The sequence below is a fragment of the Pieris napi genome, chromosome 15 (assembly GCF_905475465.1).
Source record: "Pieris napi chromosome 15, ilPieNapi1.2, whole genome shotgun sequence".
In the NCBI taxonomy this organism is placed as follows: domain Eukaryota; kingdom Metazoa; phylum Arthropoda; class Insecta; order Lepidoptera; family Pieridae; genus Pieris; species Pieris napi.
The window spans coordinates 8489279-8516778 of NC_062248.1; the positions used below are offsets into that span (position 1 = coordinate 8489279).

A 27500-nucleotide genomic window follows, 5' to 3' on the forward strand; every position below is an offset into this window, starting at 1 on the left:
GAATAAAACCTGTCAAAAAAACAAAGAAAACAAAAGAAAAATACCGCGAATACAGCCGATGACCTCCATATTGTGGTCGTCCAAGTCAATTTATCCGAACCAAAGTGCAATAACAATATAGCAAATAGAGAATTTAAGAGATATAGAAGGCTGTCCGAAGTGTATAGCTACTAACATTTAATTTATAATTTTTTTCTAGTCTAGAAACTTAGGTGTCTTTTTTCAAATTTCCATACCGTCGACAAATCCGCTCTATATTAAAATATTTATATCTTAAGAATCCAATATTTAACAGTGAATCATCAACAGAGGTGAAAGTTAACAAGTTCGACTAAGCCTCGTAAATCCGCGCCACTTGACAATGAACAATATGACACTACTAATGCATTTCGAAATAAATCGTGTAAATCTTCTCCTACATACACAACAAATGCGGAAATTTACCTGTGGTTACGCACAGGACACCCCAGTAGCTTCGTAGAGACCCAGAGGTCTAAGGTTCACAGGTTGAATCAATAATTGTTTTGATATAAGTATTACAGGCTTGCTTAAAAATGATCCATTAAACGGAGGTCTTAGGACTCTCAACAATAACGACAGTAAACGTATTTAGTTAAAAATGTTAGTGGAGTTTTATCCAGTCCCACTCTTTCCCACCAATAACAGTTTTAGACAATTTAACAAATTATTTTCGAAATATATGTTTTTATTTTTTTATTAATACACATTTTGTATGATATAAAAAACTAATATAAGAGGAGACAAAGCCATATTTCTTGTTTTATAAAATCTTTCACGTTTTTGTCCCTATAGTTATTTTTTTATATTTCCTATTCGTTGACAGCTGACAATCACAATCAGAATACGCAATGCATCACATTTTTGACAGAAATCCGACCTTGCGTGATTATAGTCTGTGCTACTTGCTATTCAGTAATTTTGATTTCTGTAGGCCTTGACACATTGGGTCATTCACTGCTTTTTGTGTGATTTACATTAAGTTGGATTGCACAAAACACGTCGTCACTCAACTTTGATATTAACAAAATGTTTTGTTGATGATTTAACACTATTTGGCGAAATTGCATTACGCCTATGTATAATTAACTAAGGTTGAGTACCGACATCATTAAAATTAATGATTGATTTGATTCTCATAGTTCCAGAAAATGTGCATACTTACTGTGCAGCACGAAAAATACAGGACAGTTTTATAATTTTAACCGATTAAAATTATTTATTAAAGTAATAATTAAACACATTTTGATCAGTACACAGACCCATAATATAACGATCGAAAATAAATCTTAATTTTGTTGCCCTCAGCCGTTAATTTACTATTTACAATTACAAATAGGTACATCAATTTAGTTATTGTTTAATAAACTGGAATTTTAGATTATTATTAAGAGATTCCATGCTCCTTACTATTGTGTTATCATTAAAGGATCTACTTAGTAATGAACCTTCGAGTGCTGCAGCTCAGTGGCTCCACAATCCGTCGTGTCACCGCTATCACTTTCACGTCGCGGTTATCGGCGCACTGATAATCTGCATAGTGCGAACCGTTATTGAAAGCCACGGTACTAGTTTGTGCGTGAAGGCTACAATAGCGGCACCTTAATCTGATATTTATTGACCGAGAGATAAAATGAGGCACCAAGGCGTAACCCAAATCTACTTCGGGTGTGGAAATAACATATCAATTTTGAGTAGCAACAGGCCAGATGATTAGCGCTCAGATTTCAGCAGCAATAGTTAATACTGTTACAACTTATAGTAAATAAAAAGCTTTGCAAATTTTGAAAAGTCGAAGACTTGCAACAACAATAATAAGCTCGCCAGTATCATTAATAAGCGTTTAAATTCTAGGTAAACATTGGCTAAAGAGCTCTGTTAATCATTGTAATAGAAACTGCACTAAAATTCTTTAACTTAAAACTTAATGGCATAAATAGCTGCCTCAAAATGCGGAATAAATTTATGGCTTATATAATCATCGTTATTCAACAATCTTTACGATCACGACACTGAAATTAAATTGCCAGTTTTAATCGCTGAAAACAAACAGTCGAGTTATATTTTGGGCGTGATTTTAACTCGAATCGAGAAGACATGTTTGCACGCCTCCTATCAATGATCAATAATTCGGTTTGCGAGAGATTATCTTTTCATCGGAGTAATTTCTCTTCGGTTTGTCGATAGCATCGTAAAAACAACGGTTCATATCGTTATGCATAATTACTATCTTGCAATAAAATATTCGATTGAGAAGTATCCGCTTTGTATGATAACTTTGGTAAGCATGGGTTGACCATTTTTGTCACCACGTGGATTAGGTACCATAATCAGTGGCAATTACGTAATGTAATATAATATGTAAGTTATCGAACTATGATTTAGGTTAAATAAATATCAGTTGCAGTTATTTCATTTTTGCTGTAATTATCATTTTTGTTAGAAATAAAGAAGTCATAAAAGTTCAGGTTTTTTTCAAAATTTCGACATCCGCAACTGTTTTGTAAAATACGGCGTCTAAGTAAAATCTAAGTATGTATCTACACCTTGCATACTGTATTGAGGTTAAAACAATTTAACATTTAAACTAGGTTATATGGGACTCGAAATCAAACCCGTCACTTATCCCAAACAATGACTTTGTACTTTGTCTATAAAATTCTTATAAACAGCGAAGATAAATGGTACAAATAGAGAGCGAATGCAATCAGAAACAATTTTCTATCGACATTACTTGGACATATTCCGGCAACACGACTAGCCGTGGGAATGCCCTAGTGGAGTAACGGACGAATGCCCGATCCATTGCCTGTAATTGATGATGACTATTGTTGCTTTTGTAAGAGCTAAGAATGTTTGTCTTTACCTTCTGTATCGAGCGATTTGTCACCTTAATCACTCTGTCAGGTTAAAAAGCTTCACAGGTGTTTAATCCTCTTGACCTACTAGATATTTTCACACTTTTGTTACTTCACAAAATAATCACGATATAGTACATTTTCTATAGTTAAAGGAATATTCCGCTCATTGTTTACAGTGATGAAACTGTTTTGCTTTATATTTCTGATATGTCAAGTGGGAGAGCTGAAAACTAAAAATTACCAGACAGTAAATTCAAATTCAAATTAAAAAATCATTTATTCACGTAGGTAACACAATGTACACTTGTGATTCGTCATTAAAGAAATAAATATTAATGCTTCTAATTCTACATTTACTGCCAGTTCTCAAATCAAGGGCGTAGAACGGAAGAGAAGAACTGGCAATAAACTCTCCGCCACTCTTTTTAATCGCCATGTTTTTTTTTTTACACAACGTTTATAAGGAGCTGCAACCATTACACCATGTTCCACATGACATTTTAAGTAATTAATAATAATAACATAAATAAAAACAAAGACTTGTCCCCTATCAGCAGGAGGCATGGTGAAATAGGAGCACACACTTACATTCTCGTGGGAACAACACGCAAACACATAGTCGAAATAATTAACATCACCGCATACACGAATTCAAGTACGACCAGTCACCACAAGTAGCACCCGTTCACGAGTATGACGCATGGCCAGCCATCGGCCCCCTCGCCATATTTTAGGGAGAGAGACAACCCGACGCATGGACGCCGCCACAAGCAATGACATTTAAGCGAGCATGACGATCCTTGAAATGTGGACTTGGCTACATAAGAAAATAATAATAATACTGAAATAATTGGATACCACATGGATCACGGTTTGTTCCCACTTTACATTAAAACAGTCGTGGATGTTGACGATCGCCCCAGAGTCTGGAAATGCAGCCGAGAGATTCAGTCGTGTTACCTATAATATATACTGGAGCAACTCATAGCCAAGCACTAGGATCGTTTAAATATTCATTTATATTATAATAAGCCTTAGCAAGTAGTTTTACTTTAATGTACGATTTAAATTTATTTATTGACAACGCTTGTATCTCACTAGGGATTTTGTTGAAAAAACGTATACAATTGCCTTGGAAAGAATTACTCGTTTTATGCAGCCTTCTGGTTGGTGCGCTAATTTTGTCTTTATTACGAGTACTATAATTATGGAAGCTACTATTCTTTTTAAAGATATCTATATTTTTCCGCCCATACAAAATATTCTCATAAATGTATTGACTTGCCAGAGTCAAAATATGTAATTCCTTAAATTTGCTTCGGACCGACTCCCGTGGGGACAACCCACAGATCGCTCTTATAGCCCGCTTTTGCACTACAAATATCGATTTAATGTCAGCTGCATTACCCCACAAAATAACACCATATGACATAATACTATGAAAATAGCTGAAATAAACAAGCTTTGCTGTGTTCTCATCCGTAAGATCGCGTATCTTTTTTACTGCGAACGCTGCGGAACTTAGCCTATTCGAAAGACCTTCTATGTGTCGGCCCCACTGGAGTTTACTATCTAAAGTCATTCCCAATATGTAGTATGATCTGATCTGATGACTATATAATTGTTTTTTCAGCAGTCGTAGTTTGCTTATCCTCCAATTTGGCGTCCAATTCGTATGAAACATAGAAATAATATGGATAAAAGTAACATCTCCAAATGATTTTATATTGCAAATTTTTTTTTTCTGCCGCAAAATAAGTTTTTCTCAGGCTTCAACATTCACTCAGCTAGCATTTATTTGACTTATTGGTCATGTGTGTGTATCAATCGGGAGGTCTTGGGTGTGATTCTCGGGCGATTACGAAGAAATATCAATGCAAAATGAAATGTTTTCACAACCCGTCAGGTTTTTGGACTTATCTCTTAAATAGAGGGAATAATAATCTTTGTTCTATGTAATATCTCTGTTTTTATATAAATTATTAAGTTTGTATATAGAATATGTAATTATAATCATGTGATGTGTACTAGATAAGTATTGATTATTTTAATTAAAAAAAGTATTTAAGTTTAACGGAACGTAACATATTTAGTGTGTATAATTTTGTAAAAAAATCAATACTTAATTGGATAAAATCGTCAACACTTCGTGTCTTGGAGCACGGTACTCGTATACTACTAAGAACTTAATAAAATCCAAGATAAAACCTATAAAAATGCTAAACTCACTGAGGGCTCGATTCAAAGTAAATGAGTACTGATAAATATAGAGAATAGTAATAATAGCCGGCGCCTACGATCGCTATCAACGACATGAATCTGCGCAATCCTCGCATTACTGACCACCATGCTCGATACCACTCATCAAAAAACACACTAGGAAACATTGTACTGGGTGTTTTTATCCATATTGTACATATAGTGTTCAATATGTGTGATTTGCTAAAAAATTTTTTAAAAATAAATAAAAATAATAAAATCCTGTGGCTCTATATACAAATATTGGACCGCAGTAGGACGGAAGTATTAAGAATCGCACGCTCCAACCAGGCATACTGCCTTTACAAAGATGTGTGCTCCCGATATAAAATACAAATTATTGATTTCTTTGGTGTATTTAAGGATATTGCATTACATTAAAACTTATTTAATAAACTAAAATTTATTTAATTTTTTACCACTGCCAATGTAAATAATATTAAAAGTCGAGTTTACATAACTCGATAATTGCAACAAATTCACGCAATATATACAGAAGATTAACTTAACTAAAACAATATACATTCCAAAGTCAATTTTCAATAAAATCAATAAATATAGATGTATAAATACGCGATTCGATCTCGACTTAAGGTGGATTTATTTCAATTAGTTGTTTGATTCTTATTAACGATACGATCTGAATAAGTCCAAAAAGCCCGCCTCAGGCCGATCGGGCAGCGCTCATTAATTTCAGTCTGTAAATATTACTTTTGTTTTACGATTTCTTTATTGTACGCCAAGAAAGTCACTAAAGGTAATTTGTTTATTCGAAATATTTGGGATGCCTGAAATATCCTTTACAAATTCGTGATTAATACTTTTATATAATAAATGCTTGAGAAAGTTTGTATTTAACAATATTCCGTATAATTATTTTATGTCCGTAAAATAGGTTGTATATGAAATAAATATGTTTAAAAAGTGAAGATGTCACATAGAATAACGAGATCCCGGGTTGCATTCCTGACAGAACTATATTTGTTTTTGGTTTGAGGGCGATGAAAACTAATAACAACAATTACCATGAAAATACATAAAAACACATGCAGAAATGTGTGTATCATGCCCCATTCAGACTCAGAGTACTATAAACTTGAATAAATTTAATAACTACCATCAGTCCAACAATTATTGCGGTAAAATACATATTTCATTTTTTTTAAACATATATGTATACTGCTTTCGATTTCATACTTTCGTTCTTTTCGCGATGAGTGTTATGAAATTATATGCTGATTAGGGCTATTAATGAATAAACGGTTAATTGCAATATAAAAAATATTTTCTTTTTCTAATACTATTAGCATTACCTCGTGGCTAATGTGTAATTAGAGAAACTCATCTAGTTTCATTTTAAACTTTTTGCACTTCCTCAGACTTTATGAACTATTTTTTTTCCCACAGGTCTACACCAAGAGATCGCTTATTAGCCAAATAAGCTTTTTGCACCATGCAAATAATATTTAATTTTCTCTAAATTGCTCTATGATTTGTAGTTATCTTATGTATAATTGTATGCAAGGACGTGTAAATATAGTAGGCAAAGATACGAATGATTATTAAGTTCCATCAACTCAAAATTTCGAAGACCAGAAAAATGTTTCTCTTGGGAGGGTAACATTATACGATAATGTAGAACTTTCAGAAGCGTTTGTTTACAAGAGATATTTTAAAAATGTATTTCAAAATACTTTACGTTACTAATGAGTATAACAAAAAAGGGGTGAATAGTTCCGATATCACATAATGCTGTTAAATTGGAAATATATATTTTTTCAATTTAATTACTGGTTGTTTAGATTTTCGTGAGTAAAAATCTAAAAGACCGAAACTGTTACATGTCAGGAACCTGTTATAATAAGAAATATTCGTTGAGATAAGAAATATGGTAACAAAAAGTTTATGACATTCAGAAGCATTTTATTAAATTCGTAATCACATATTTTAGAAATAACGCTTTAACTTAACTTATTCATTAGAAGCTTAATACAGATATTGATTTCTATTAACATAGTATCACAAAATTAGGAGAATTAATATTATCTTAAGTTAAAAATGTTACTGACGGACCTTAACCATACTATTGTTACGGACGGCAGTAAAGGCCATATTCTACTAGTATACTCGTAGTAGTCGCGTGTTGACAAATTCGAAAGTTCATTCTAGAAAATAATATAATTTTCAATCAAAATCACTCCATTTATCGGAATAACTTAACGCTACGGTGGAGACTCCATGAACCGAACAGGAATAAAAAAAGTATCATCAAAAGTAAGCGTGGTCCTTGCTCAAGAGGATGAGGCTTTAGGTCTAAGGTCAGGGGATCCTGGGGGAGTGAGAGATCCAGCAACGGGGGAATATTACGAGTGCGTATAGGCATAGGGGGACACACGCGTTGCATTGAGGCAGTAATCGTGCATTGGATTGGAGAGGTGTCGGCTGGCGGTGAGTACTCCGGTCGCGAAGAATCTTCAAGGGCCTATAGACCAGTCATTATAGACATTCGAAATCGAAAATTTGATAATAATTCCAAAAGTTTTCAAACTTCGGTCAAGTGAATGGTACATTGGGACGACAATAAATCTCATTTTGCAACCTTGTCCGCAGTCCGGAACATTGTTAAAATTGCAATTAAATTAATTTTTGCTGTATGGTCGTGAAAAAAATTCCAAAAGTTCTGCAAACTTGGGGAAGTTTTCGATATAATATTTCATATCACGTATAAAATTTGCAACCAACCTAAGTGTACGGAACATTTTTTGTTATTTATTTTATTTTCGATATATCTGTCAAATTTGCAGAACTTTTGGAACGTTTTCCTTCAGTTTAATAAAGAAAAACATTAATTTTTAATAACAAAAAATGTTCCGTACACTTAAATTGGTTGCAAATTTGACACGTGATGTAAAATAATATATTTAACACCACTCCAACTTTGCAGAACTTTTGGAATTTTGGTCTCAAGAACTGAGCAAATTATCATTTATTGCATTTTTAACAATGTTCCGGACCGCAGAGCAGGTTGCAAAATTTTATAGTTTGTTTTAATACCACTCCCGACCTTACATCAAAATTTGAAAACTTTTGGAATTATAATGAATTAATTGTCTTGACTGACTGGACTACTAACTTAAATTCAGTGCTGTGGTCACAAGACTTGTGTCTACTGCGGGTATACTGTGTTCTGAGTGCTTGTTGTTGTTTTTTTTTCAGAACGAGTGTGCTTCAGGCGCAGCATGAGATTGGCGGTTACGGATAATGAGCAAGAACTCCAGCAGGAATAAACGAATTCCACGCACCATGGGTTTTTATCCAAACCCCCAGATCGTAAAATGAAGAGATTCAGTAATGTAGAATATTTAGAATGTCCACATAAGGTGAACGGAATGTATAAGTATACATATACATTTTTTTTATTGGCACTAGTAACATGGCATTTTTCAAATTAGTACCGCAGTGTTATCATAGATTACTAAGCACGAATTAAATTAAACATATTAAGGTTATTATGCTAGAACATTTTTCTAGAAATTGAATTCTTTGAACGATACGTAACGAACTTTATGTGAATTGATTAAAGTACTAAGTATTTGCGAGAATTTTTAAAAATTCGTGTCGATTTTAAGGAAAACATTTGTATGCAAGATATAAAGTTCAATTTTCTATGACACAAAGTTCAATTTTACATGTTCGTTCCAAAATCTAAAACGTTATTAACAAATGCAAAAATTATATATTTTTAAAATCACTAAGCTCTTTGTTATCATCATAAAGACCGCTTTGATAATTATAAATGCTATTTCATTTCAAGCGTATGCAAAATCTATGAAATCTTTTTATAAATCAGTTTAATCACATAATTCGCATACATCTATTCCGTAGTTTCATAAACGTAAGACATTCGAAGAGCTAATACACAATTTCTATAATTCATCGCGAGAAACCGATGCGTGAATAAAATTCTTGAAATCGTCTCGTTGTCGCACGTACGAGGCGCATATTTCCACCAATCTCAGAAATTCTTTCACATCAAACGAATAATTCGTGAATTTCGCATGAGACGCACCGCCTGGCCCGTGTCCCTGAAAAAAAAAATGCAGTTATTTTGAACAAGTAATATGGATGGGGGCCTCATAGTCTAGCGGTCTTATTAAGTGGCAGCTAGTTGAGGGGTACCGGGTTCGATTCCCAGTTCGAGGGCAAGTTTTAATTTAATTTAAATTTGTTCTCGACCTTTGGGAGGGTTGTGCGGTACCGGGCGAGTGCCTAAACCATACATGGAGGACACGGTCGAATTTAAAAATCTCATACTTGACGCTGGCTAATGCACAAACCGTGCCAGAGCCATAAAAAAAAGTAATATGGATAAAATAGATTACGACAGGAACTAAATATGAACAAAATCAATATTACTATTTTTTTCCAAACATTGGTTTTACGAAGCTATAGATGTTTCACATCAAAATTCAGGTTAAATATTTTAACACGTTTACCTAGAAAGAACCTTATCTTTGTGTACCTGAATTTTGAAAACACAAACAAAAAACACTGAATTTGGTGCTTTTTTGTTTATGTGTTAATTATGTATATAATGGCTTTCTATTTATGTATATTTTTATACACTTATATAATTGAATGTTTTGGGAATAGGCTTTATATAAATGCCTTGATATAGTAATAATAATTCAGTGGCGCTATATGGTTTTGGCGTCAGATTGCACCCGTTTCATGATTTTTGTTTCATAGACAAGTAGGTGATCAGCCTACTTGTCTATGAAACAAAAACACACGTCGTTCTGTCTGACACATGACTTTCGAGTTTTTTATTTGAAACATGCCAGTTTAATAATGTTCTCTTTCGCTGTACGAAAGTGTTAGAGGCGCTCATAGAAAGTCCATTAGTTCCCTACGGGGATTGAGCCTACGACCTCAGGGAGAAGTCGCCCAGTGAAGCCACTAGGCCAACATTGCTTTTGTCTAGATATATCCTGATCCTATTGTAATGCAAAACTTCTACAGTTTTAAGTATGTGTACGTGATCACACAGCAAAAAAAGGATTCTTAATTAGAACTTACTTCGTCTTGTTGTACTAATTTATTTTTATCCGTCCACGTCACATATTTAAGTCCACGAAGTCTTGCCAAATCCGAATAACAGTTGGGATCCTCGCAATTATAACTGAAATTTAATTAATCAAACGTAAAATTATATAAATAAATAAATTATTTATTTGCAACGAAAGTGGTACATTCAGATTGTTTCATTAATAAAAAATCAACCATATTAAAATAGGCATGCAAATGTCAGTAATAAAAACAGTTAAGATATTTATAATTTTGGTCAAAACTTATGATCAGTAAACTCCCACACTATAAAGGCCTTGCCTTTAAAGGTGATTAAATTGTTTGATAGCCGTAACAATTTTCTAAAGTTATACTTCTTTACGCGCGTTATGAAAAATTGATGAGTGAGATTTTACGATGCGCGCGCATCGTGACATAAAATTAACATAATGAAGTTGCCCACGGAAGATGCTACGGCATTGGACATAACTTAAAAACAACATTCGAATAATAATAGAATGTATGTTACACTTAGGGTATGTTCCGATATACACTGCGAGTACTGTATAGTGCTCCCACTGTTCAAAAATTTGTTCCGCTATGGACTGCAGTATACAGCCGCAGCGTCCTAGGAAATATATGACGTCACAAATCCCCGCTATACTTCTACTGCGAGCACTGGCGTTTTCGAGGTAAGGTACTCGCAGTGCTTTGATCACGTGATCAATCAAAACCACTTGAATGCCTAACGGCTGATATAACTTACAGTTTAATAACAAACATTTAAAATTCTAACTTACTTTCTTTGTAGTATTAATGCAATTGACAGTTAATATTAATATAGATTTTTTAATGCGATAATACTCCAATAATAGTTTTTCTTGTTGAATTGAAAAACTTTGATGCACTCATTTGAAAACTGTGTCGAAAAACGAAGCTGACTAGTATACTGGACTGCGTTCCGTTTTAAATTGTAACCAGTATAGCTGGCTATAGAGAAACGGTTTCACAGTATACTAAATTGACAGTACTCTGTACAGTGGTCGCAGTGTATATCGGAACATACCCTATATGTAAGAGAATAATAATAAATATTTATTTATTTAATTTTTCAAATGTAAACTGAACACGTATCATCGTACATAAGTACACGCATCCATTTTTTAAATACATCGTGGTGCAACATGCAGTCTCAACAGCAGTGTTCGATCCTTCGGTAGATACAGGCAAGTTTCATTAAATGTTTTGCATAACTTTTTTAGTCATGCTTCTAGGATGTATAAACTTGGTACTGTCAAAACACCGACAAAAATAGTCTACAGCTTCCTGAGGAACAGCCGTGATAAGCAACACTTGCTACCTTGTTTGTGGCCTCAATTCGCGAATTTATTAAGGCGCGTACATATCGATAAAGTAAATCCTAATCCTAATCGTCCTAAAAAGCGATTTTACGAAAAAACTGTTTACGCAAATTACGTTAGGAATCTGACAATATGGACAAAAACCCGGGGATACAAATTATTTTTTAACGAAACCTAATAAGGAGTAGCTTTTAAAAATATTGCATGACTAATGGCGCCAAACGTGCAAGCGAACATATCCACAGAAAAGCTAAAATTTTCATATTATAGAGTATATAGAAATAGAAATTGCACACATTGCGAAATAAAGGATATTTTGATATAATCTTCCTGAAATTGATTTGTATAATATTTTTTTTTTTACTTTATTCTGTTTGAGTAAAAACATTAAGAATATTTTTATATATTCGATACTCTATGTATAAATCTATAAAGAATCGTTTTGACGTTCGTCATTACATATATTTCTATCAAAACTAGATAAAAAGAAATAGGACAGTTAAAGAATTAATTAATTTAATGGCATGCTGAATCATTTTGATAAACATTTTTGCCCAAAAGAAAACAAAGAAACATAAAGATTGTAGAATTTGCTAGAGAAATATCTAATAACAAAGCAATATTGTCTAATTAAAAGATATCATATCATAGACAAAAAAAATATCTTACACTTCAAAAACTGATGCCCAATCAGGCAGAAACAGTAAATGCGTCAATCCTGCTCCATGCATTCCTATAAACACATCTGTATTATGCGTCATCTCTAATTGCTTTGTAAATGGTGCATTTCTGTCGTACACCACTCTTTCCACATGGTACCCTTTCACTTTGAGTAACTCTCTTATTATCTCTTCTTCATTTAAAATACTCCTGTAAGTCGTCCCTCTCGATAGTATGGTCACTCTTACTTTATCATTTTTACGTACATGTAATGGTATTTTTAAAGAATGTATTATATGCTTTGAAAAAGCGTGAAATAAACCGCTCCTTTCGCAGCCATATATCTGTAACATAATTTTATTAAGATGTATAAAAATGCAACAGTTTCTTCCTAAAGTTATATATAATAAAAAAAATTTAATTAAAAATAAGCTTTTAATGTAAAGGTAAACCAAGTTCTTGAACTAATAGGCAATTGACGTAATTTAATTATTTCATATACATAAATTAACATCTAAAATCTCTTAAACCCGTAAAGATGTACGTTGCTTAATTGGAATAGCCAACCAACTGTCATAATTATGTAACAAAATACCGTTAAAGAACTTGCAGCGCAATCTTAATTGAGAACTACAGTCATTTAATATAGTTTTATCATCAAATATTTTTATAGTGAAATTCTAGTCAATTGTATTTTTTTAAATTAATTAGGCTCTTTATTAATCAAAGTTCAATAAGAATAGCATGTAAATTTATATATCTATATATATAAAAGAAAGTCGTGTTTGTTACAATACTTATAACTCGAGAACGGCTGGACCGATTGCCATGGTTTTTGATTTGTTGGATATGTTTCCGTCCCGAATAGCAGAATAAGCAATAAAATATCGGATAAGTTATCGAATAACAGTAAATTAATTAATTAATTTTACGAATGCAAAAACCATATGGTGCCATCTGTTGACAAAACTACGCATCATTTTACGTCGAATTCGTGTCAGTTCAAGAAATTCCGATCTTGAGGTGAATGAGGAGATGCATAACCATGCTTTGATCCTGATCAAAAGATGTTGGATATCAGAAAGTGCTTAACATGCAGTATCGCCATATTGACGCTAGAGAGAAGATGCCTAATGTGTAAAACTGCCATTCTTCTTTCGCAATGGCAAGCAATAAAACATTTCTGTATTTGCAAAAGAGTTGTATTAATGTAATACTTAACATTAATGAAATCCTAAAATAAGTTAAATTGAAGTAACAACGATATTATAAGGTTGTAGGGCGGAACGAAGTTAGCCAGGTCAGCTAGTTTCATATAAACTAATAAAACTATTAGTGCAACAAAGCGTCTTTATTAAAACCAACTTGTATAGGAGTTGCAGGATTAGGGTTTTTTAGACATCTCTTCCGACAATATATTAAAATAAATATAGACCCTTAGTTAATTACTTAAAACATATGTTTAAACACGTCACATGTTACATAAATTAGTAATACAACTTACCACAGGCGTATTATAATACAGTCCAAAAATCATGCGAGGTAATAATGGAAACACAACATTCTTAAAACATGCAACTTTGCCTCGGAATCTTTTCAAATCCCATATTGGATTCATTGTGAATGCTTTGAATGTATCTTTAAATGCTGATGTATATGTAAATGTTTCCCATATGAGAATGTTATTATCTCTAGAAAATGTTGATGGATGGGTCGAGTTGACATGCAGAGATGCATACAGATTAAAGAAATCACAAAAGTGATGATACATGTTCACAGCTGAAAAAAAAAATTATATGTATAGTATCATAATTATTATGATAAGTTTTTTCCCTTCACATATTTTACCATTAGTATAGCCTGATGCATAATGTAATTCTTTTATATTTCTAAATACAGTAACTTTAAATATTATATTTATCTATAATTTTGATTTGTGTGTTTACAATTGTTTGTCATAAGATCTCTGCATCTAGAGAATTAACTTTAGTAATATACAATTGTTACAACTTTTACTTCATTGTCACTATTTTCGCTTTTACTTAAGTTATTTTTATAAATTTACCCAAACAACTAATTTGAGTTACTCAAATAATATTATCCATTATTGGAGTAATTTAAAAACATCTGACAAATGTATGTATCAGTAAGTTTTTTGTGTGTATCTAATTATTTCAGCACTTTAAATCCAACCATTAAAACACAACATGCTTTATAATATAAAAATATGAGCTCTATAAGTTCAATAATTTTCTTTAGTCTTCCTTCTAATTTTACACCTCACATAAAGGACAAAATGTTTGTTATTTAAATATTTAGTAAGTTTTTTTATAAAAATATTTTTATGTACATTATAATAAGTCCAATTAAAAATATTTGTAGTGTTCAGAAACTCACTTGCATCCAATTTCATTATATAAGTTGGTTTTTCTATAACAATATCACACTTCCCGTCAGTAATTGGTCTCTCTGGAGTTTTCACAAAATTAATAAACTCAGGGCCCCAAGACTGCAGAGCACTCATGTGTTCAGCTTCCTTCATTAATCTGTCTGCATAAAAATTGCAATGACCTCCTAAAAAAATAAAATCTTATGTTAAGGTTTTCTTTTGTAATAATGGTGTTTAAAGCAAAGTATATCTATTAATTTGCAGCATAAAAAAATGTGACCCTAAAAAAAATGCAAATTAGACTAAGTACTTACCAATTTGTCTAGGACCCAAGATATCCATTTTGTATCTTAAATTATCTCCACGACCAATGAGCCCAGTAAAATTAAGCATAAGATTTCTCCCTCTACAGAACCTAAAAAATTACAGAAACATTTATCCTATAATAAAGTATATATACTACATCTGTGCTATAAGTCGTATTGTGTGTATATTGCTTTAGCACTGTTTGATTACAATCAGAGAAACAAATCTGCATCAATACATAACTTGCAATATTTTATCAGAGAAAGAAAATTATGAAAGAAGATAAGATTGTGTATATTATAAAGCTACACACAAACAAATATTTCTTACCTCAAATATTTTGAGCATTCAAGAGAACTATCATCAGGTACAGAAGCTTCACACATTACCATAAGCTCATCAATTTGTTCTTTTATATAACCTGTATGGTAAAAAGTATTTTTTAATAAGTATTACACACCCTCACATCGCTGGCGAAAGTAAAGAACTAGTACTTCTTAATTAATAATTATACATATATGATACCATTGTAATTCAGGGTATTAATATATCTCACCAAAGTCTGCCTGTGTATAAAATGTTTCATACTGAGCTTCTTTCGTTTTAACCCAACCTTTGTGATCTCCAGGACAACGAGGGCGCACATGATAAGAATTATTTTTTATACAATTGCTTGTATCATAGCCCCAGCAAGCCTCTTTAGTAAGTAATGACGTATATGGGCAGTTAACGTCCTTCGAACAAGATTCAGCGTAAGTAGGAAATGAATTAAAGAAATATGGGATATGTTCCAACGGCAAATTTATATCTTCTAAATTAAAGGAAGATGCATTGTGATTCCAGAATAGAAGGATAATAAGTGATGTTAATAACATTGTTGATAATAGCAGCACTAAAGTAATTAAAACAATCTGTTTCACTCTTAGCTCTAAAGTAATTCATAAATGTAGCCTAAAAAACTTGTCCATCGTAAAATGTTTTGAAAGTTGAAATACTTGAAGTGTGGTTAAAAATTGAAATAGAAAAACAACATCACAGAACAAAGCGGTTGCCAGTTGGCATGGCAACGTCGCGAACTGACACTACACAGATTACTATGTCCGTTGTGACAATACAACATACCACAGTTTATCTTAATATTAAGTGTTTTTTTTATATATGTATTAAATAACATTAAAATATTTACAACACATGTAAAATAAAACTGCATGGAAATCAAACATTTGGAGTTGAATTATAGGTATATAGTCGTATGTATAATATGTATGAAGACATTAAATGAAAATAGAACTGTATGCACATTGCACTGTTAAAAATATACTCATTCATGATCAGCAAACTAAAAAAAAATCTCAATTACTCAAAAAAATTTACCAATTAAACTGAAAAAAATTGAACTTTAAATAAGATAATTTTGTTGTAATATTAAAAAAATTATAAAGCTTCGTGTTTATTAAGGTGCGTGGTTTTTTTAAAATATGTAAACAAATGCTCTTTATCTGTAGCATATAATAATATCTATACTTTGTGGTCAGCGTCATCCAATCAGCTGGTAAACTTCAACAGCCGGCGCGCCAACCAAGTTGTATTCTCGATAGGTACCTGTTAAGTCGTCATAATTTATGTTCCAAGTGTTTCTAGTAGCAAATGTTTTTAACGATTTGTTTTAAGCTATATTCTCACATTGCATTAATTTGTGAATTATGTTAACGGGCTAAGTGTATTTTTTTTATTCCAAGAACATTGGCTTTTGCTTACTCTGACCTTCGATATATATCTTAATGTCGCCATTTTGACCACGCAAGTTAATTTTTTGTAAAGCTTTTCTGCCCTAATTATTATTTAGGCATTGTTACGTGCGATTTCAAATGTCTTGCCTTAAACAAGAATGTCACAAAATAGTAGTGTAGTAAATGTCGTTATTAAAGACTCTAATGGTAAGTATTAATTGAAGTCGCTACCATACCCTACATTGTGCCGCCAATTCTTTTAAATCATTTAATCTTGTTGAAAATTCAGTAATATCTACTCCATTCAAAATATTGAGCTCGGAAAACTTTTTTTAATTATTCATCAGCATTTATAATATGCAAAAAATATTTTACTTTTAACTTTAGCTCTGTAACTTTTAGGAAAACGTCAAATCGTAAAGGTAGTGCCAAGTTCTAACATTCCACTTGCTCAGTTAAAACTCAAAAAGACCCCTGTGAAAGTTTTTAAAGCCCCACAAATACAAGAGAGTATACAGGCAAGTTTATCATATATGAATTGGTTATAATGTAGTTTAAATGACTACATATTAACACTTTAAAAATAGACAATAATTAACAACAGTATTAAAAAAAAAACCTTATTTAAATTCATTTAAGTTTTCCATATTTTAGCAAATATTATGAAATTATTACTGGCTACAAGTGCTGTTTATCTGCTTACAATTATTATTATTTACCGATTAATGAAAAGAAAATGCAGTCTCAGTTTCATTTATTAATTTAAATTAATTTGTGTATTGTTGTTTTATTTTTGCAGAGTCAAGTAGCACAGGTTATTTCAACTGATCCACAATTATTATCTTCAAGTAAGTTCACCTAAGATATTTATGCCAGGTGTCAGTTTCATGGTTTAGTTATTCAATTTATTAAGCCTCGAGATTCTGTGTTCATTAACATTAACTATGTTTTTCAAATATACATTTAATTATAGTATGTACTGTATTGCTGATAAAGAATGTTTCTGAAATAAAGAATGTGAGCCACAGTATTTATTTTGATTTCATGTCTGTAAAGATTATTAGAATACTTTAAAACTATTATCATCCAACAACACATTTCTCAGCCCTGATCCCTTTCTGTGAGGAATAATCTGAAATGCTATTAATTTTTGTTTTTAGAAACTACATTGCCCCTGAAAGAAGTTAACATAAAGTTAGAGCCAACAGAAGAAACTGTAACTGTGAGTAGAACTTGTATTTCATTGATAATATTCATAACTCACATGAACACATCACTTTGTTGAAATTTGGCTATAAAATTATGGTTTTTGTAAGTAAGTGACTTGTCTGTGCTTTCTACTTTAACTATGGTTTATATAAGTCTCACTAGAACTGAAATATTTAGTTTTTTTGGTTACATAGAAATAATCAACAGTATGTACATGTATGAAATATAATTTGTACATATACACAGTACCTAAATGGTAGGTATATAGGGACATAAGTCAATATACTTATAATAAGTTTTACTATTTTGAATTATTTTCTTTGACTTTCTGCCTCTTATTTAAGTATATGTCACGCATTCCCAAACATCTGCGAATTCGTTGTTTTCGATTTACTACTTATACTATGTACATAAAATTATGGGGTTTGCCAAGAATCTAACCTTCGATCTTCGGTTTCTCGCCGGGTGCGTAACCACCAAGACAAAGAGATGGATGTCCTTCTATAAATGATGTTTAACTTATTGTAAATTATTTATATTAAGGTTTATATTTGTTTAACTTTTAGTAGTTTCAACTTAAATTTACTAGACTATAGTTAGATAGATACATACTATACCCAGTAATATGGTACCTAAGTGAAAAATACTAAAAACCCAGCTTGAAGTTTAAATTACATTTGCGAACAACAGTCTGCATGGGTTTCTTCCAATAAGTTATTTTTTTAAATTAAGAATGGAACGAAATCTATTTTCAGATATGACGTCATTGTAACGCAATATAAAATTTTGGCGCCAAAGATTTCTGTGTTGTCTATGACAACAAACAGTATAATTTAGACACTGACACACAAAGCTCTCTAACTCGGTATAATAAATATGTAACGACATGTTAAAAATTTTTTTTAAATAATTTGTAATGTCATTGCATAGCTTATTCAGATGTTTTTAAAAGAAAACTCATTTATTATTTAAACACTTATTCATAATAACTAAATTAACCTTGTACTGTTTAAATTATAGTACTGTCTGCTAAATTGTGTTGTTCAAAGGTTTTCTGTAACTTTCGAAAGCGAATTCTTGTATGTAATTTCAATGTAGCTATCAATATCCGTCGTGCTAATGTCCTTGGGATCGCGCGTTCCAAAAATTCAACATTGAAGTCGCAGGCAGTGTATAGCAACTCCTACAGAATGATCCCCCTAAAACTAACTTCAAATACCCCAACATCAATTAAAAACCCCTTTTTGTTGTACACTCGGCTTGAGAGGTCATTTCAAATAAGCATCACAAAATACATCCAAGTAGTATAAAATGTCGACCTTGGCGTATTATAGCTTTTTGATATTTCAGTTATATCCACGCATGTTTGGTTTAGTTTGTTGGTTGGGTTCGGTTCTAGGCTTAATATAAATTGTATTGAATCGTGCGTTTGTATAAAGTACCCTCCTGTAAAGTACACTCCATAGCACATATTGATTCATCTCCAAAGTTGGCACCACTGGTCGAAGGTAGCAATGCCTATCTGGATTTACGAGTAACGGAGCGGGTGTGCAATACAATGTAGAACGAAGGCTGGAACGGTTGCGCGTTTCGTTAAATTAGGTAAGAACTATAATGCCATGCTGTATGAGGCCTTTGGGCATCAGCCGAAAGAGCAGTCATGACCGGGGAAATAACCCTGTCTTACAGAAAACCGGCGCTAAAGTGTTGCAAGGGGTCTATTCTACTGTACTCGCGTTTTGCACGGTGAGTGGATTCGCTCCTGCAAAACGGCAGCACGTGATGTAAAAATAAGCGAACTTAAAAATGCCTACAACTCGGCCTCTATGTCCTTCATAAGAGCAATTGCTAAGGCAAAGTTTGGTATAGTGGTAGAATGAGGGAGAGATTAGCTCGCCTCCATTCGGGAACACATGCCTTCTGGTCTTTTGCCAAGGCAAAGTCCCAAGACAAGGGAATTTCTGCAAGATTTCACTTCCACCACTTATTCGGGAGATTTGATTCTCTTTTTGGATCCTACTCGACACTTGATGACCAGGGGAATATACCACCATAGTTAATTCGGTCGTAGGTCGTAGTAAATGTCGTATTCCAACTCCGTGTTGTCTGCAAAGTCCTTCTTTGCCTAGATATTCATAAGTCGTACTGGTCAGATGGTATTGATTATGCTGCGCACGTGTGCTCCAGAGCTGGCTCCGGTTCTAACGCGTCTTTTCCGGCACTCCTACTCTGACTTAATTCATCTGTCCCTAAAAAAGGTGAACGCTCTTATCCGTCCAACTACCACCTTATAGCCATTGCTCATTTGTTCTCTACAATTGTGGAGTCCATTATAAAGATATATAGCCAGCTCCTACGGTACCAGCTGACCGTGACCGTGATCTTTTTGCCTACCTCACTACACACTGATGGGCAAAAAGGGGAGGCACTGGTGGTCAGTTTGAACATTGCGAAAGCCTTCGATCGGGGTTGGCTTATGACCTACCCGTGAAACTATGCGAATGAATCTCTAGTTTTTGGCCAATTGGAACATAAAGGTCGTCGTCGATAGAGGTATTTCCGAACTGATACGACTTAGGGGCCTTCAAGAGAAGAGCGAACCGTTCCCTGAAAGGTCGGCAATACATCCGCTAGTCCGCGGCGTTGCAGGTGTCCATGGGCGCAGTTATCACTTTATTCAAAGTGACTCGAGTGCTAGATAGCCCCATAAAAATAAGAAAAAATTAAAATTTAATCGCATCCAAGTTTAATAACCTCTTTATTAAGACTTATTATGTTTTAACGTTCCCTTCATATTATATTTTTTCACATTGAACATTACTTTACAAATACTATAATTAAACGTTATCCGTATTTCAGGATTGGAAAGATTCAATAATCTTTGAGCCCACTGAATTAAATCAAAATCTGGCAAGTAAAAGGGCGAAAAGGCTCACTGTCAACATGTCTCATGCATCACGTAGGAGGCACGACTCAGATAACGATCCTCCTGCTGAATAGTAAGTAGATAATTACGTAATATGTATAAAAACTACTTTGTTTTAACCTAAAAATTTAGCGTAGAAAGGGCTCTTTTGGTGGGATTATAAATATTATAGTGTATCGAGATTCTTGCAGAGGCAGTTGAAAACGTATACAATATATAACAAAACCGTAGAATAAAAAGGATTTTTAATGTCTGTTTTATAATCGATTTACTAAACAAAAAAAGTTATTGAAATCAAATCAAGGCACTTAGAATGAACCTTTCATTCTAAGTGTTTTACTTAAACTTACCTAAAAACGTCTATTACTGACAGAAGCTACAGAGCCGAGAACAGATACAGTTATACGCTTGACGTGTGATTGGTTGAACACGCTTATCTCGGAAACTACTGGCTCTCATTGAAAACTATTTTTTGTGTGGGATTCTCCATTTTTAAAGGTTTTAGTTTATACAGCATCACCCTACAACCGAACCGACGCAGATCATCCGCGAAGCACAACTAGTTTGTTACAATATATAATGCTTATTGCATTACCTGTTTACTCTAATGCTACCTAAAAAGCTTTAGGTTATTGAAAACATATTTATTCTCCTTGAAATTGAAAATAGTACCACTATCAAATTTATTATAAATATTATTCTTATCTGTCTCGTGTCCCATAGGGTGTGATTCAGCGTCCGAGACTTAGCGGGAACTACGACTTAAGTATGGAAGAAAATTTTAACATTTGAAAGTCAAACTATGCCTCAACTTTTATTTTACCCTTAAGCAAAGTGCTTACTAAAAATAAAATAAATAATTATGAGAAAACATTAACTAAAATTTGGGCGTTTATTTATAATGAGTAAATAATAATTTATAACTTTGGTCAGCAAGTTTTATTTCCGCAACGTTCACGAGATGTTATAGATAGACATAGAAATAGGACTATTTAAGAATAATGGACATAGTCTATGTTGTATATCCATATCTTAATTTTTCCAGCACAACAAAAAGGCGCAAGCATGCTGACAAAGTCGGAAAGGGTTTGAGGCATTTTTCAATGAAAGTTTGTGAAAAAGTTAGGAATAAGGGATTTACCTCATACAACGAAGTGGCAGATGAGCTGGTTCTTGAATTTGCTACGGGAATACATGGGTCCTCAGATAGCCAAGTATGCATTAAATATTCGATTATATACATTTTTATATTTAAATATCGGCGAGTCGAAAGAAGTTCGCTTACTGTACTGTAAAAGATCTGAATGAAATACTTCTTATTAATGGTGCACTCTTTTAAGATCTATCCTCCACATCTCGACAGCACTGTTGCGGAGTGGATCTAGTTTAAATCTGTCCAACGCGTTGGAGATCGGCCACGCGCACGTTTCCCCTCCTTAAGATATGCCCAAAGATTTTCTATATCCGTTCATTTCACGAAAGTCTTTTATGTATTTGAAGTTCTTTCAGGATGGAATTGTTGGTCCGTAATGCCGTATTTTTAGGAGTCGTCTCCAACACCATATTTCCCGCGCATTATCTTTTCGCCAGTCTCCAAATTTTAGCGACAAAGTTTCCCTGCCATATAGACAAATAGGAAAGACAAGACTGTATATTAAGCAAACCTTGGTCTTTTTCGTCTTTCCAAACTAACCAAACGCTCAACTGCGGATCTGGTCATTGCACGTAGTCTCCGTATTTCGTTCTCACCTTGTGTTAGGTAGAGATAGTAGCTCAAAATAAAATACGCGTAATATAAAGTTACGCGTAATAAAAATTAATTTATTTATTCATCCAGTGGGTCTACAATGGGTTACATCACAATAATTCTCCAAGGGTCCTCGATATTTGGCGAGCTTTTTGTAGTTCGAAAACTTCCCATCGTTTAATAGGTGTCGGCGTCATTCCAGCGATAGCTGCCTTTGCCCATACTCTCAAGACGACCAGTCCAACAGTCTTTGGGCTTTAGCTTCACCTTAGAAGATCAGTAGTGACAGTGTGTATTCCAAGTACCTTATTCTAGAGCTCACAGTTATATTAGTGGTTTGTGGCTCGTGCAAGGTTCTAGTTGTTTTTGAACTTCCTAGTATGATGTTAAGCCTCATCATGACTTATATTTAGGAGATTTTCAAAGTGTTCTTGCCACCGTTTTATGTCCTCTTCTGTTATAGTGCAAGGGTTCCTTGTTGCAACAAGCATTCGTTCTAAGTTGATGATAACAGTTTCATTTAATATAATCTGTTTTGATATGAAGCCACTCTTCTAAGTGGTTAGGGGAGGGTTAGTCCTTTGACGCTACTCTTCGATTTCCTTTAAAAAGATTTTGATTGTTGTGATTGTGGACCTTTTCCAACCCATATTTTTCATCATCATACATAAATATAATAAGTAAAAACTTAGCAGTTAGATGTTGGAAGTCAGGAAAGCTATAACTTATATAACTATAACAAAATAACACTAATTACCAAATTAATAACTTGATATAACAAGATTTTATATTTTCTTAAGATGGTATAAAAATTGTTGTGTTAAAATGTAATTCAGAGAAAATTTACTTTGCAGCAATATGACCAAAAGAATATTCGGCGGCGTGTTTATGACGCCTTAAACGTATTAATGGCCATGAACATAATATCAAAAGACAAAAAGGAAATTAGGTGGTTAGGTCTACCCACTAATTCACTGCAGGAATGTACCACCCTTGAAAAAGAGAAACAAGCCAAATTGGAACAAATTAGCAAGAAAACACAGCAGTTACAAGAAATGATTTTACAGGTTAGTCATTATCTTCTATAAAAAGCATCAACTTTTTGTAGAGCTGAAATATATATTATATTTAAAAAAATGCTTTATGCTAGGTTATAAAAAAGAAAGCCATGTGACATTCCACTGCTTGATAATTTTGAATAATATTGTTGAGAAGTAGAAAATTTGCTGGCTGAGTAAGGATAAAATATAAAACAATCATTATATTCTAGATATAAGAAGAATTATATGTGGGTAACACTGAAAATGTTTAGAACTGGCCAGTTAGAAATATTTCTAATGAAAACTTTTTGAATTTCAATTTTAGAACTCTTTGGTTGTTTTTGTGAATTGGCGGCAAATCTAAAACTACTACGTGAAAATTAACCTAACGCCAAAAAATTTCGGTCAATGATTTATTATGACTTGTTGTGGACTTACTCAACAACCAAGCTATGATAAGCTGCGATTAGCATTTCTTAATGAAGCCCCATCTCGTGCCACTATTTACAATTATTGCTTTAACGAGTTTAAGCGTGGACGTAGCAATCTCAATGATGATCCGCGTGAGGGATGTCCTTTAACAGCAACTACTGAAGATAACATCAGTGCTGTGCGACGCATGATAGAGGAAGATAAGAGAGTGACCTATCAGTAGATACGGGCAAGCCTAGGTATTGGTATGAGTCAAGTTCAATAAATATTACACGAACATTTAGGCGTCAGGAAGCTTGGTAGCAGATGGATTCCCCATACTTTTACCGACGACCAAACACCTTCGCATGGACTGGTGTCACCAAATGTTAGATAAGTAACGGCGGTGACTCAAATACTGTATTTGACATCGTCACAGGTGATGAAAGCTGGATATATTGCTACGAACCCGAAACCAAAAGACAATCAGCTCAGTGGGTGTTTCCCCTATAGGATCGGCCAACTAAGGTCAAGAACGGAAGAAATCAAGGAAAAAAGATGTCTCATTTTATAGTCGGAAAGGTCATTTCGCGACAGTTGTGCTAGAAGATGGAAGGACAGTTACTGCAGACTGGTATGTCAATCGCTGTTTGCCTGTTGTCTTGGAAAAAATTCGACAGCAGCGCCCTCAAAGCAGGATCCTCCTTCACCACGAAAAAGCTTCAGCGCACTCCGTAAAACGAACTGTTGAGTATTTAAATATGGCAGGTGTCGAGATAATGAGTCATCCGCCATACAGTCCTGACCTGGCGCCCTACGATTTTCATTTATCCCCAAGAACTAAAGAAAAAATTCGAGGTATTCGCTTTGAGCCCTGAAGGTGCGGTGAAAGCGTACGAAAATGCCATAGAAGAGACCCCTAAGGAAGAATGAGCCCACTGCTTTTCTCAGTGGTTCCATCGAATGCACCGATGTGTGGAGAGGAATGGAGATTACTTCGATAAACAATAAAAGTATTAGCAACTTTCAACATTAAGCCGTATTTCATTTACTAAACATTTTCAGTGTTACCTAGGTATTTGTGAAAAATATATAGATAGAAAAAGATTTATTATTTAAGCTAATATGATGTTTTATTACAGCATATATCATTCAAATCTTTAATAGAAAGGAATAAGGAAGCAGAAAATAAAGGTGTTATACCATCTCCTTCATCAGCTATACATCTGCCTTTTATTGTTGTAAATACAAGTGATAAGGCACTTATTGACTGTAGTATCTCTAATGATAAGTAAGATCCTGTTTTATTTTTATTTTCTAGATATAAATATTAAACAGTCTGTTATTCGTAGGTAATGTGAATTAAGTTGTCATAGAATCAATATGTTTTTTTTTCTAATTTTAAGATATGTTTCCGATCAATCTCCTTCGTGCCTTCTCCATCTACACGACACTGGCGAAGTACCTTGTGCTCAGTTGGCACAAATAAAAGCCATAAATAAGAATTGAATTAAAGATATGTTAAATTATAACACCTAATGTGCACAAAACTCCTTTGAAAAATGATTGCCTAATGTGACAATATTAATCTTTTTAATTTGATACATTGTACTTTTCAGGACAGAATATTTGTTTAAATTTAACAAAAGGTTCCAGATTCACGATGATATAGATATATTGAAAAGAATGGATTTATTATTTGGTAAGATTTGACTATAAGTTTGTACTAGACCAGTCCTTAATCTATAACTTACAGATACATTTCTGTGTATTATTTCTTAACAAATAGTAAGTTCGAATAAGTTCATTTAAAATGAGATTGATTAAAATAATGAGTTAAATTAGACCCTAAATTTATCTAGACTACATGCAATAATAAGTTCAGGGCTTAAAGGTTTTCATGCTCACCTGACACAACCTTCATGTCTCGCAACATTCAACTTCAACTCTCAATATATATTCTTTGTTTATTTACCTCATGATTCACTCTATGGTGGCACAATATTAACAGTTTCATTTTAATGTATTTTATATATATGGCGGATAACCACATTTAGCATAAAACTTCAAAGAATATTCGAGTGTTAGAGCTTATTTAGGTAAAAAAAATTTCAGGTTTAGATAAAGGTGAATGCTCAGAAGAAAATCTCGATAAAGCGAAAAGTATGGTACCAAAGTCATTAGAATGTTATGTTGAACGTAAGTAAAGCGATGTTATATACAAAATGCTAGTATTTTAATTATATCTGCTGCCCAAAAAAATTGGCCCTGCATGCAACTCTGCTACTAATTAATTCTGCTTCTGCTTAAATACATATCCATACTCTTACTCGAATTTCAAAACGGAGACCTCAGAGTCGTAGTTAGTAAAATATAATGTCTTATTTGGAATTACCCGAAATAATAGTAATAAAATCCAAAGTTCAGGTCTTCTAATCTATTGTTTTTGATTTGCATACATACCTTTTTTTTAGAGTACAGTTTAATTAGTAAATGTAATTCGTTTTAATATGTTAAAAATATATACTACAATACTTAGTTGAATTGTTATTCAAATTCAACTCTACAAATCTAAAAATACACATTGAAATTGACCCTCTTGTAGTCGACATTTCAACTAAATCATCTCGAAGTTCTCGTTAAGTCGATTTTTTTTGCATTTCCCTTAACATTCCAATTATAGAGATTCCACTTTACTATCAAATGTATAACACACTAATTGACAGTTGTCAAAACATATTTGTTTTGTCAACTGTCAATAGACTATACTGATATTTCTCTATCTATGTATATAAAAAAAAAATTGTAAAAATACACACTTGTTTAAATTTCCCAAGTTAAAGAGACTTTGCACACCTTTATCATAGTAAAACAGCTAATAAATGCCACCCTTGCCCCCCAAAAGTATTGTTTATGTTCTCTAAAAATATTATTTATGCTATAATAATGTGATATATTTCTAGTGGAGCATTTTCAAACATCAGTAGCTGTTAAACTACAATTACCTTCAATTCACATTTCAGAAATGGCCCGTGGTCTCAGCAATAACCTGAGTGATGTACTTGATGATGAGTATTTAGAAGAGGGAGTTGAAGATGAGACATTAGGAGAAGGTGATGATGATGAACAGGAAACAGAAGCCAATGAATATAGTGAAGATAGCAGTGATGTTGACGTTTAATATATGAATTTATACAATTTCAGTTTTGTATGTCTCTAGTGTCTTGTGACTACACAATGAATTACCCTTATGCCAACAAAACTCTAAGAGAGATTACCAAGTACAGTGTATATGTATTTTAAAAACATAAATGAGATAAAAACCTGTTCAAATTTGTGTAAACATCAACAATATCTTGTTTTAAGACCTTGTCTACAATCTGTAAACTGTACAGAAATTAAAAACATAAGCTATGTTAACTGTAGTATAATTTATCATGTGATTGGGAACATATTAATAACTACACTAAAAATGTTTTAGTTTAAAAGGTATACAGATATCTGTTAATATTTATA

At 33.0% G+C, this 27500-nt stretch overlaps 2 protein-coding genes across 4 annotated transcripts; one reads left to right on the top strand and one right to left on the bottom strand.

Annotated features, from left to right (window-relative positions):
* Window positions 1-8187: 8187 nt before the first annotated feature.
* On the bottom strand, window positions 8188-16001 carry LOC125056723 (EGF domain-specific O-linked N-acetylglucosamine transferase). The gene is made up of 8 exons (XM_047659997.1): window positions 15478-16001; window positions 15252-15342; window positions 14930-15030; window positions 14624-14800; window positions 13731-14005; window positions 12236-12570; window positions 10218-10320; window positions 8188-9223 (listed from the first exon to the last, which is right to left on the bottom strand). The coding sequence occupies exons 1-8, from the start codon at window positions 15794-15796 to the stop codon at window positions 9065-9067; spliced, it is 1560 nt and encodes a 519-aa protein (XP_047515953.1). The 5' UTR covers window positions 15797-16001; the 3' UTR covers window positions 8188-9064.
* Window positions 16002-16473: 472 nt separating this feature from the next.
* Window positions 16474-27404, top strand: LOC125056417 (transcription factor Dp-1). 3 transcript variants are annotated; one of them, XM_047659489.1, is made up of 11 exons: window positions 16474-16858; window positions 17054-17169; window positions 17451-17499; window positions 17812-17873; window positions 20720-20859; window positions 21832-22000; window positions 23388-23600; window positions 25127-25275; window positions 25604-25686; window positions 26100-26183; window positions 27008-27404. In XM_047659489.1, the coding sequence occupies exons 1-11, from the start codon at window positions 16810-16812 to the stop codon at window positions 27163-27165; spliced, it is 1272 nt and encodes a 423-aa protein (XP_047515445.1). In that variant the 5' UTR covers window positions 16474-16809; the 3' UTR covers window positions 27166-27404. The 3 variants fall into 3 exon arrangements, with proteins under 3 accessions (XP_047515445.1, XP_047515446.1, XP_047515447.1); XM_047659490.1 differs by having other exon boundaries at window positions 23403-23600; XM_047659491.1 differs by lacking the exon at window positions 17054-17169 and having other exon boundaries at window positions 16475-16858.
* The last annotated feature ends 96 nt before the right edge of the window (window positions 27405-27500 follow it).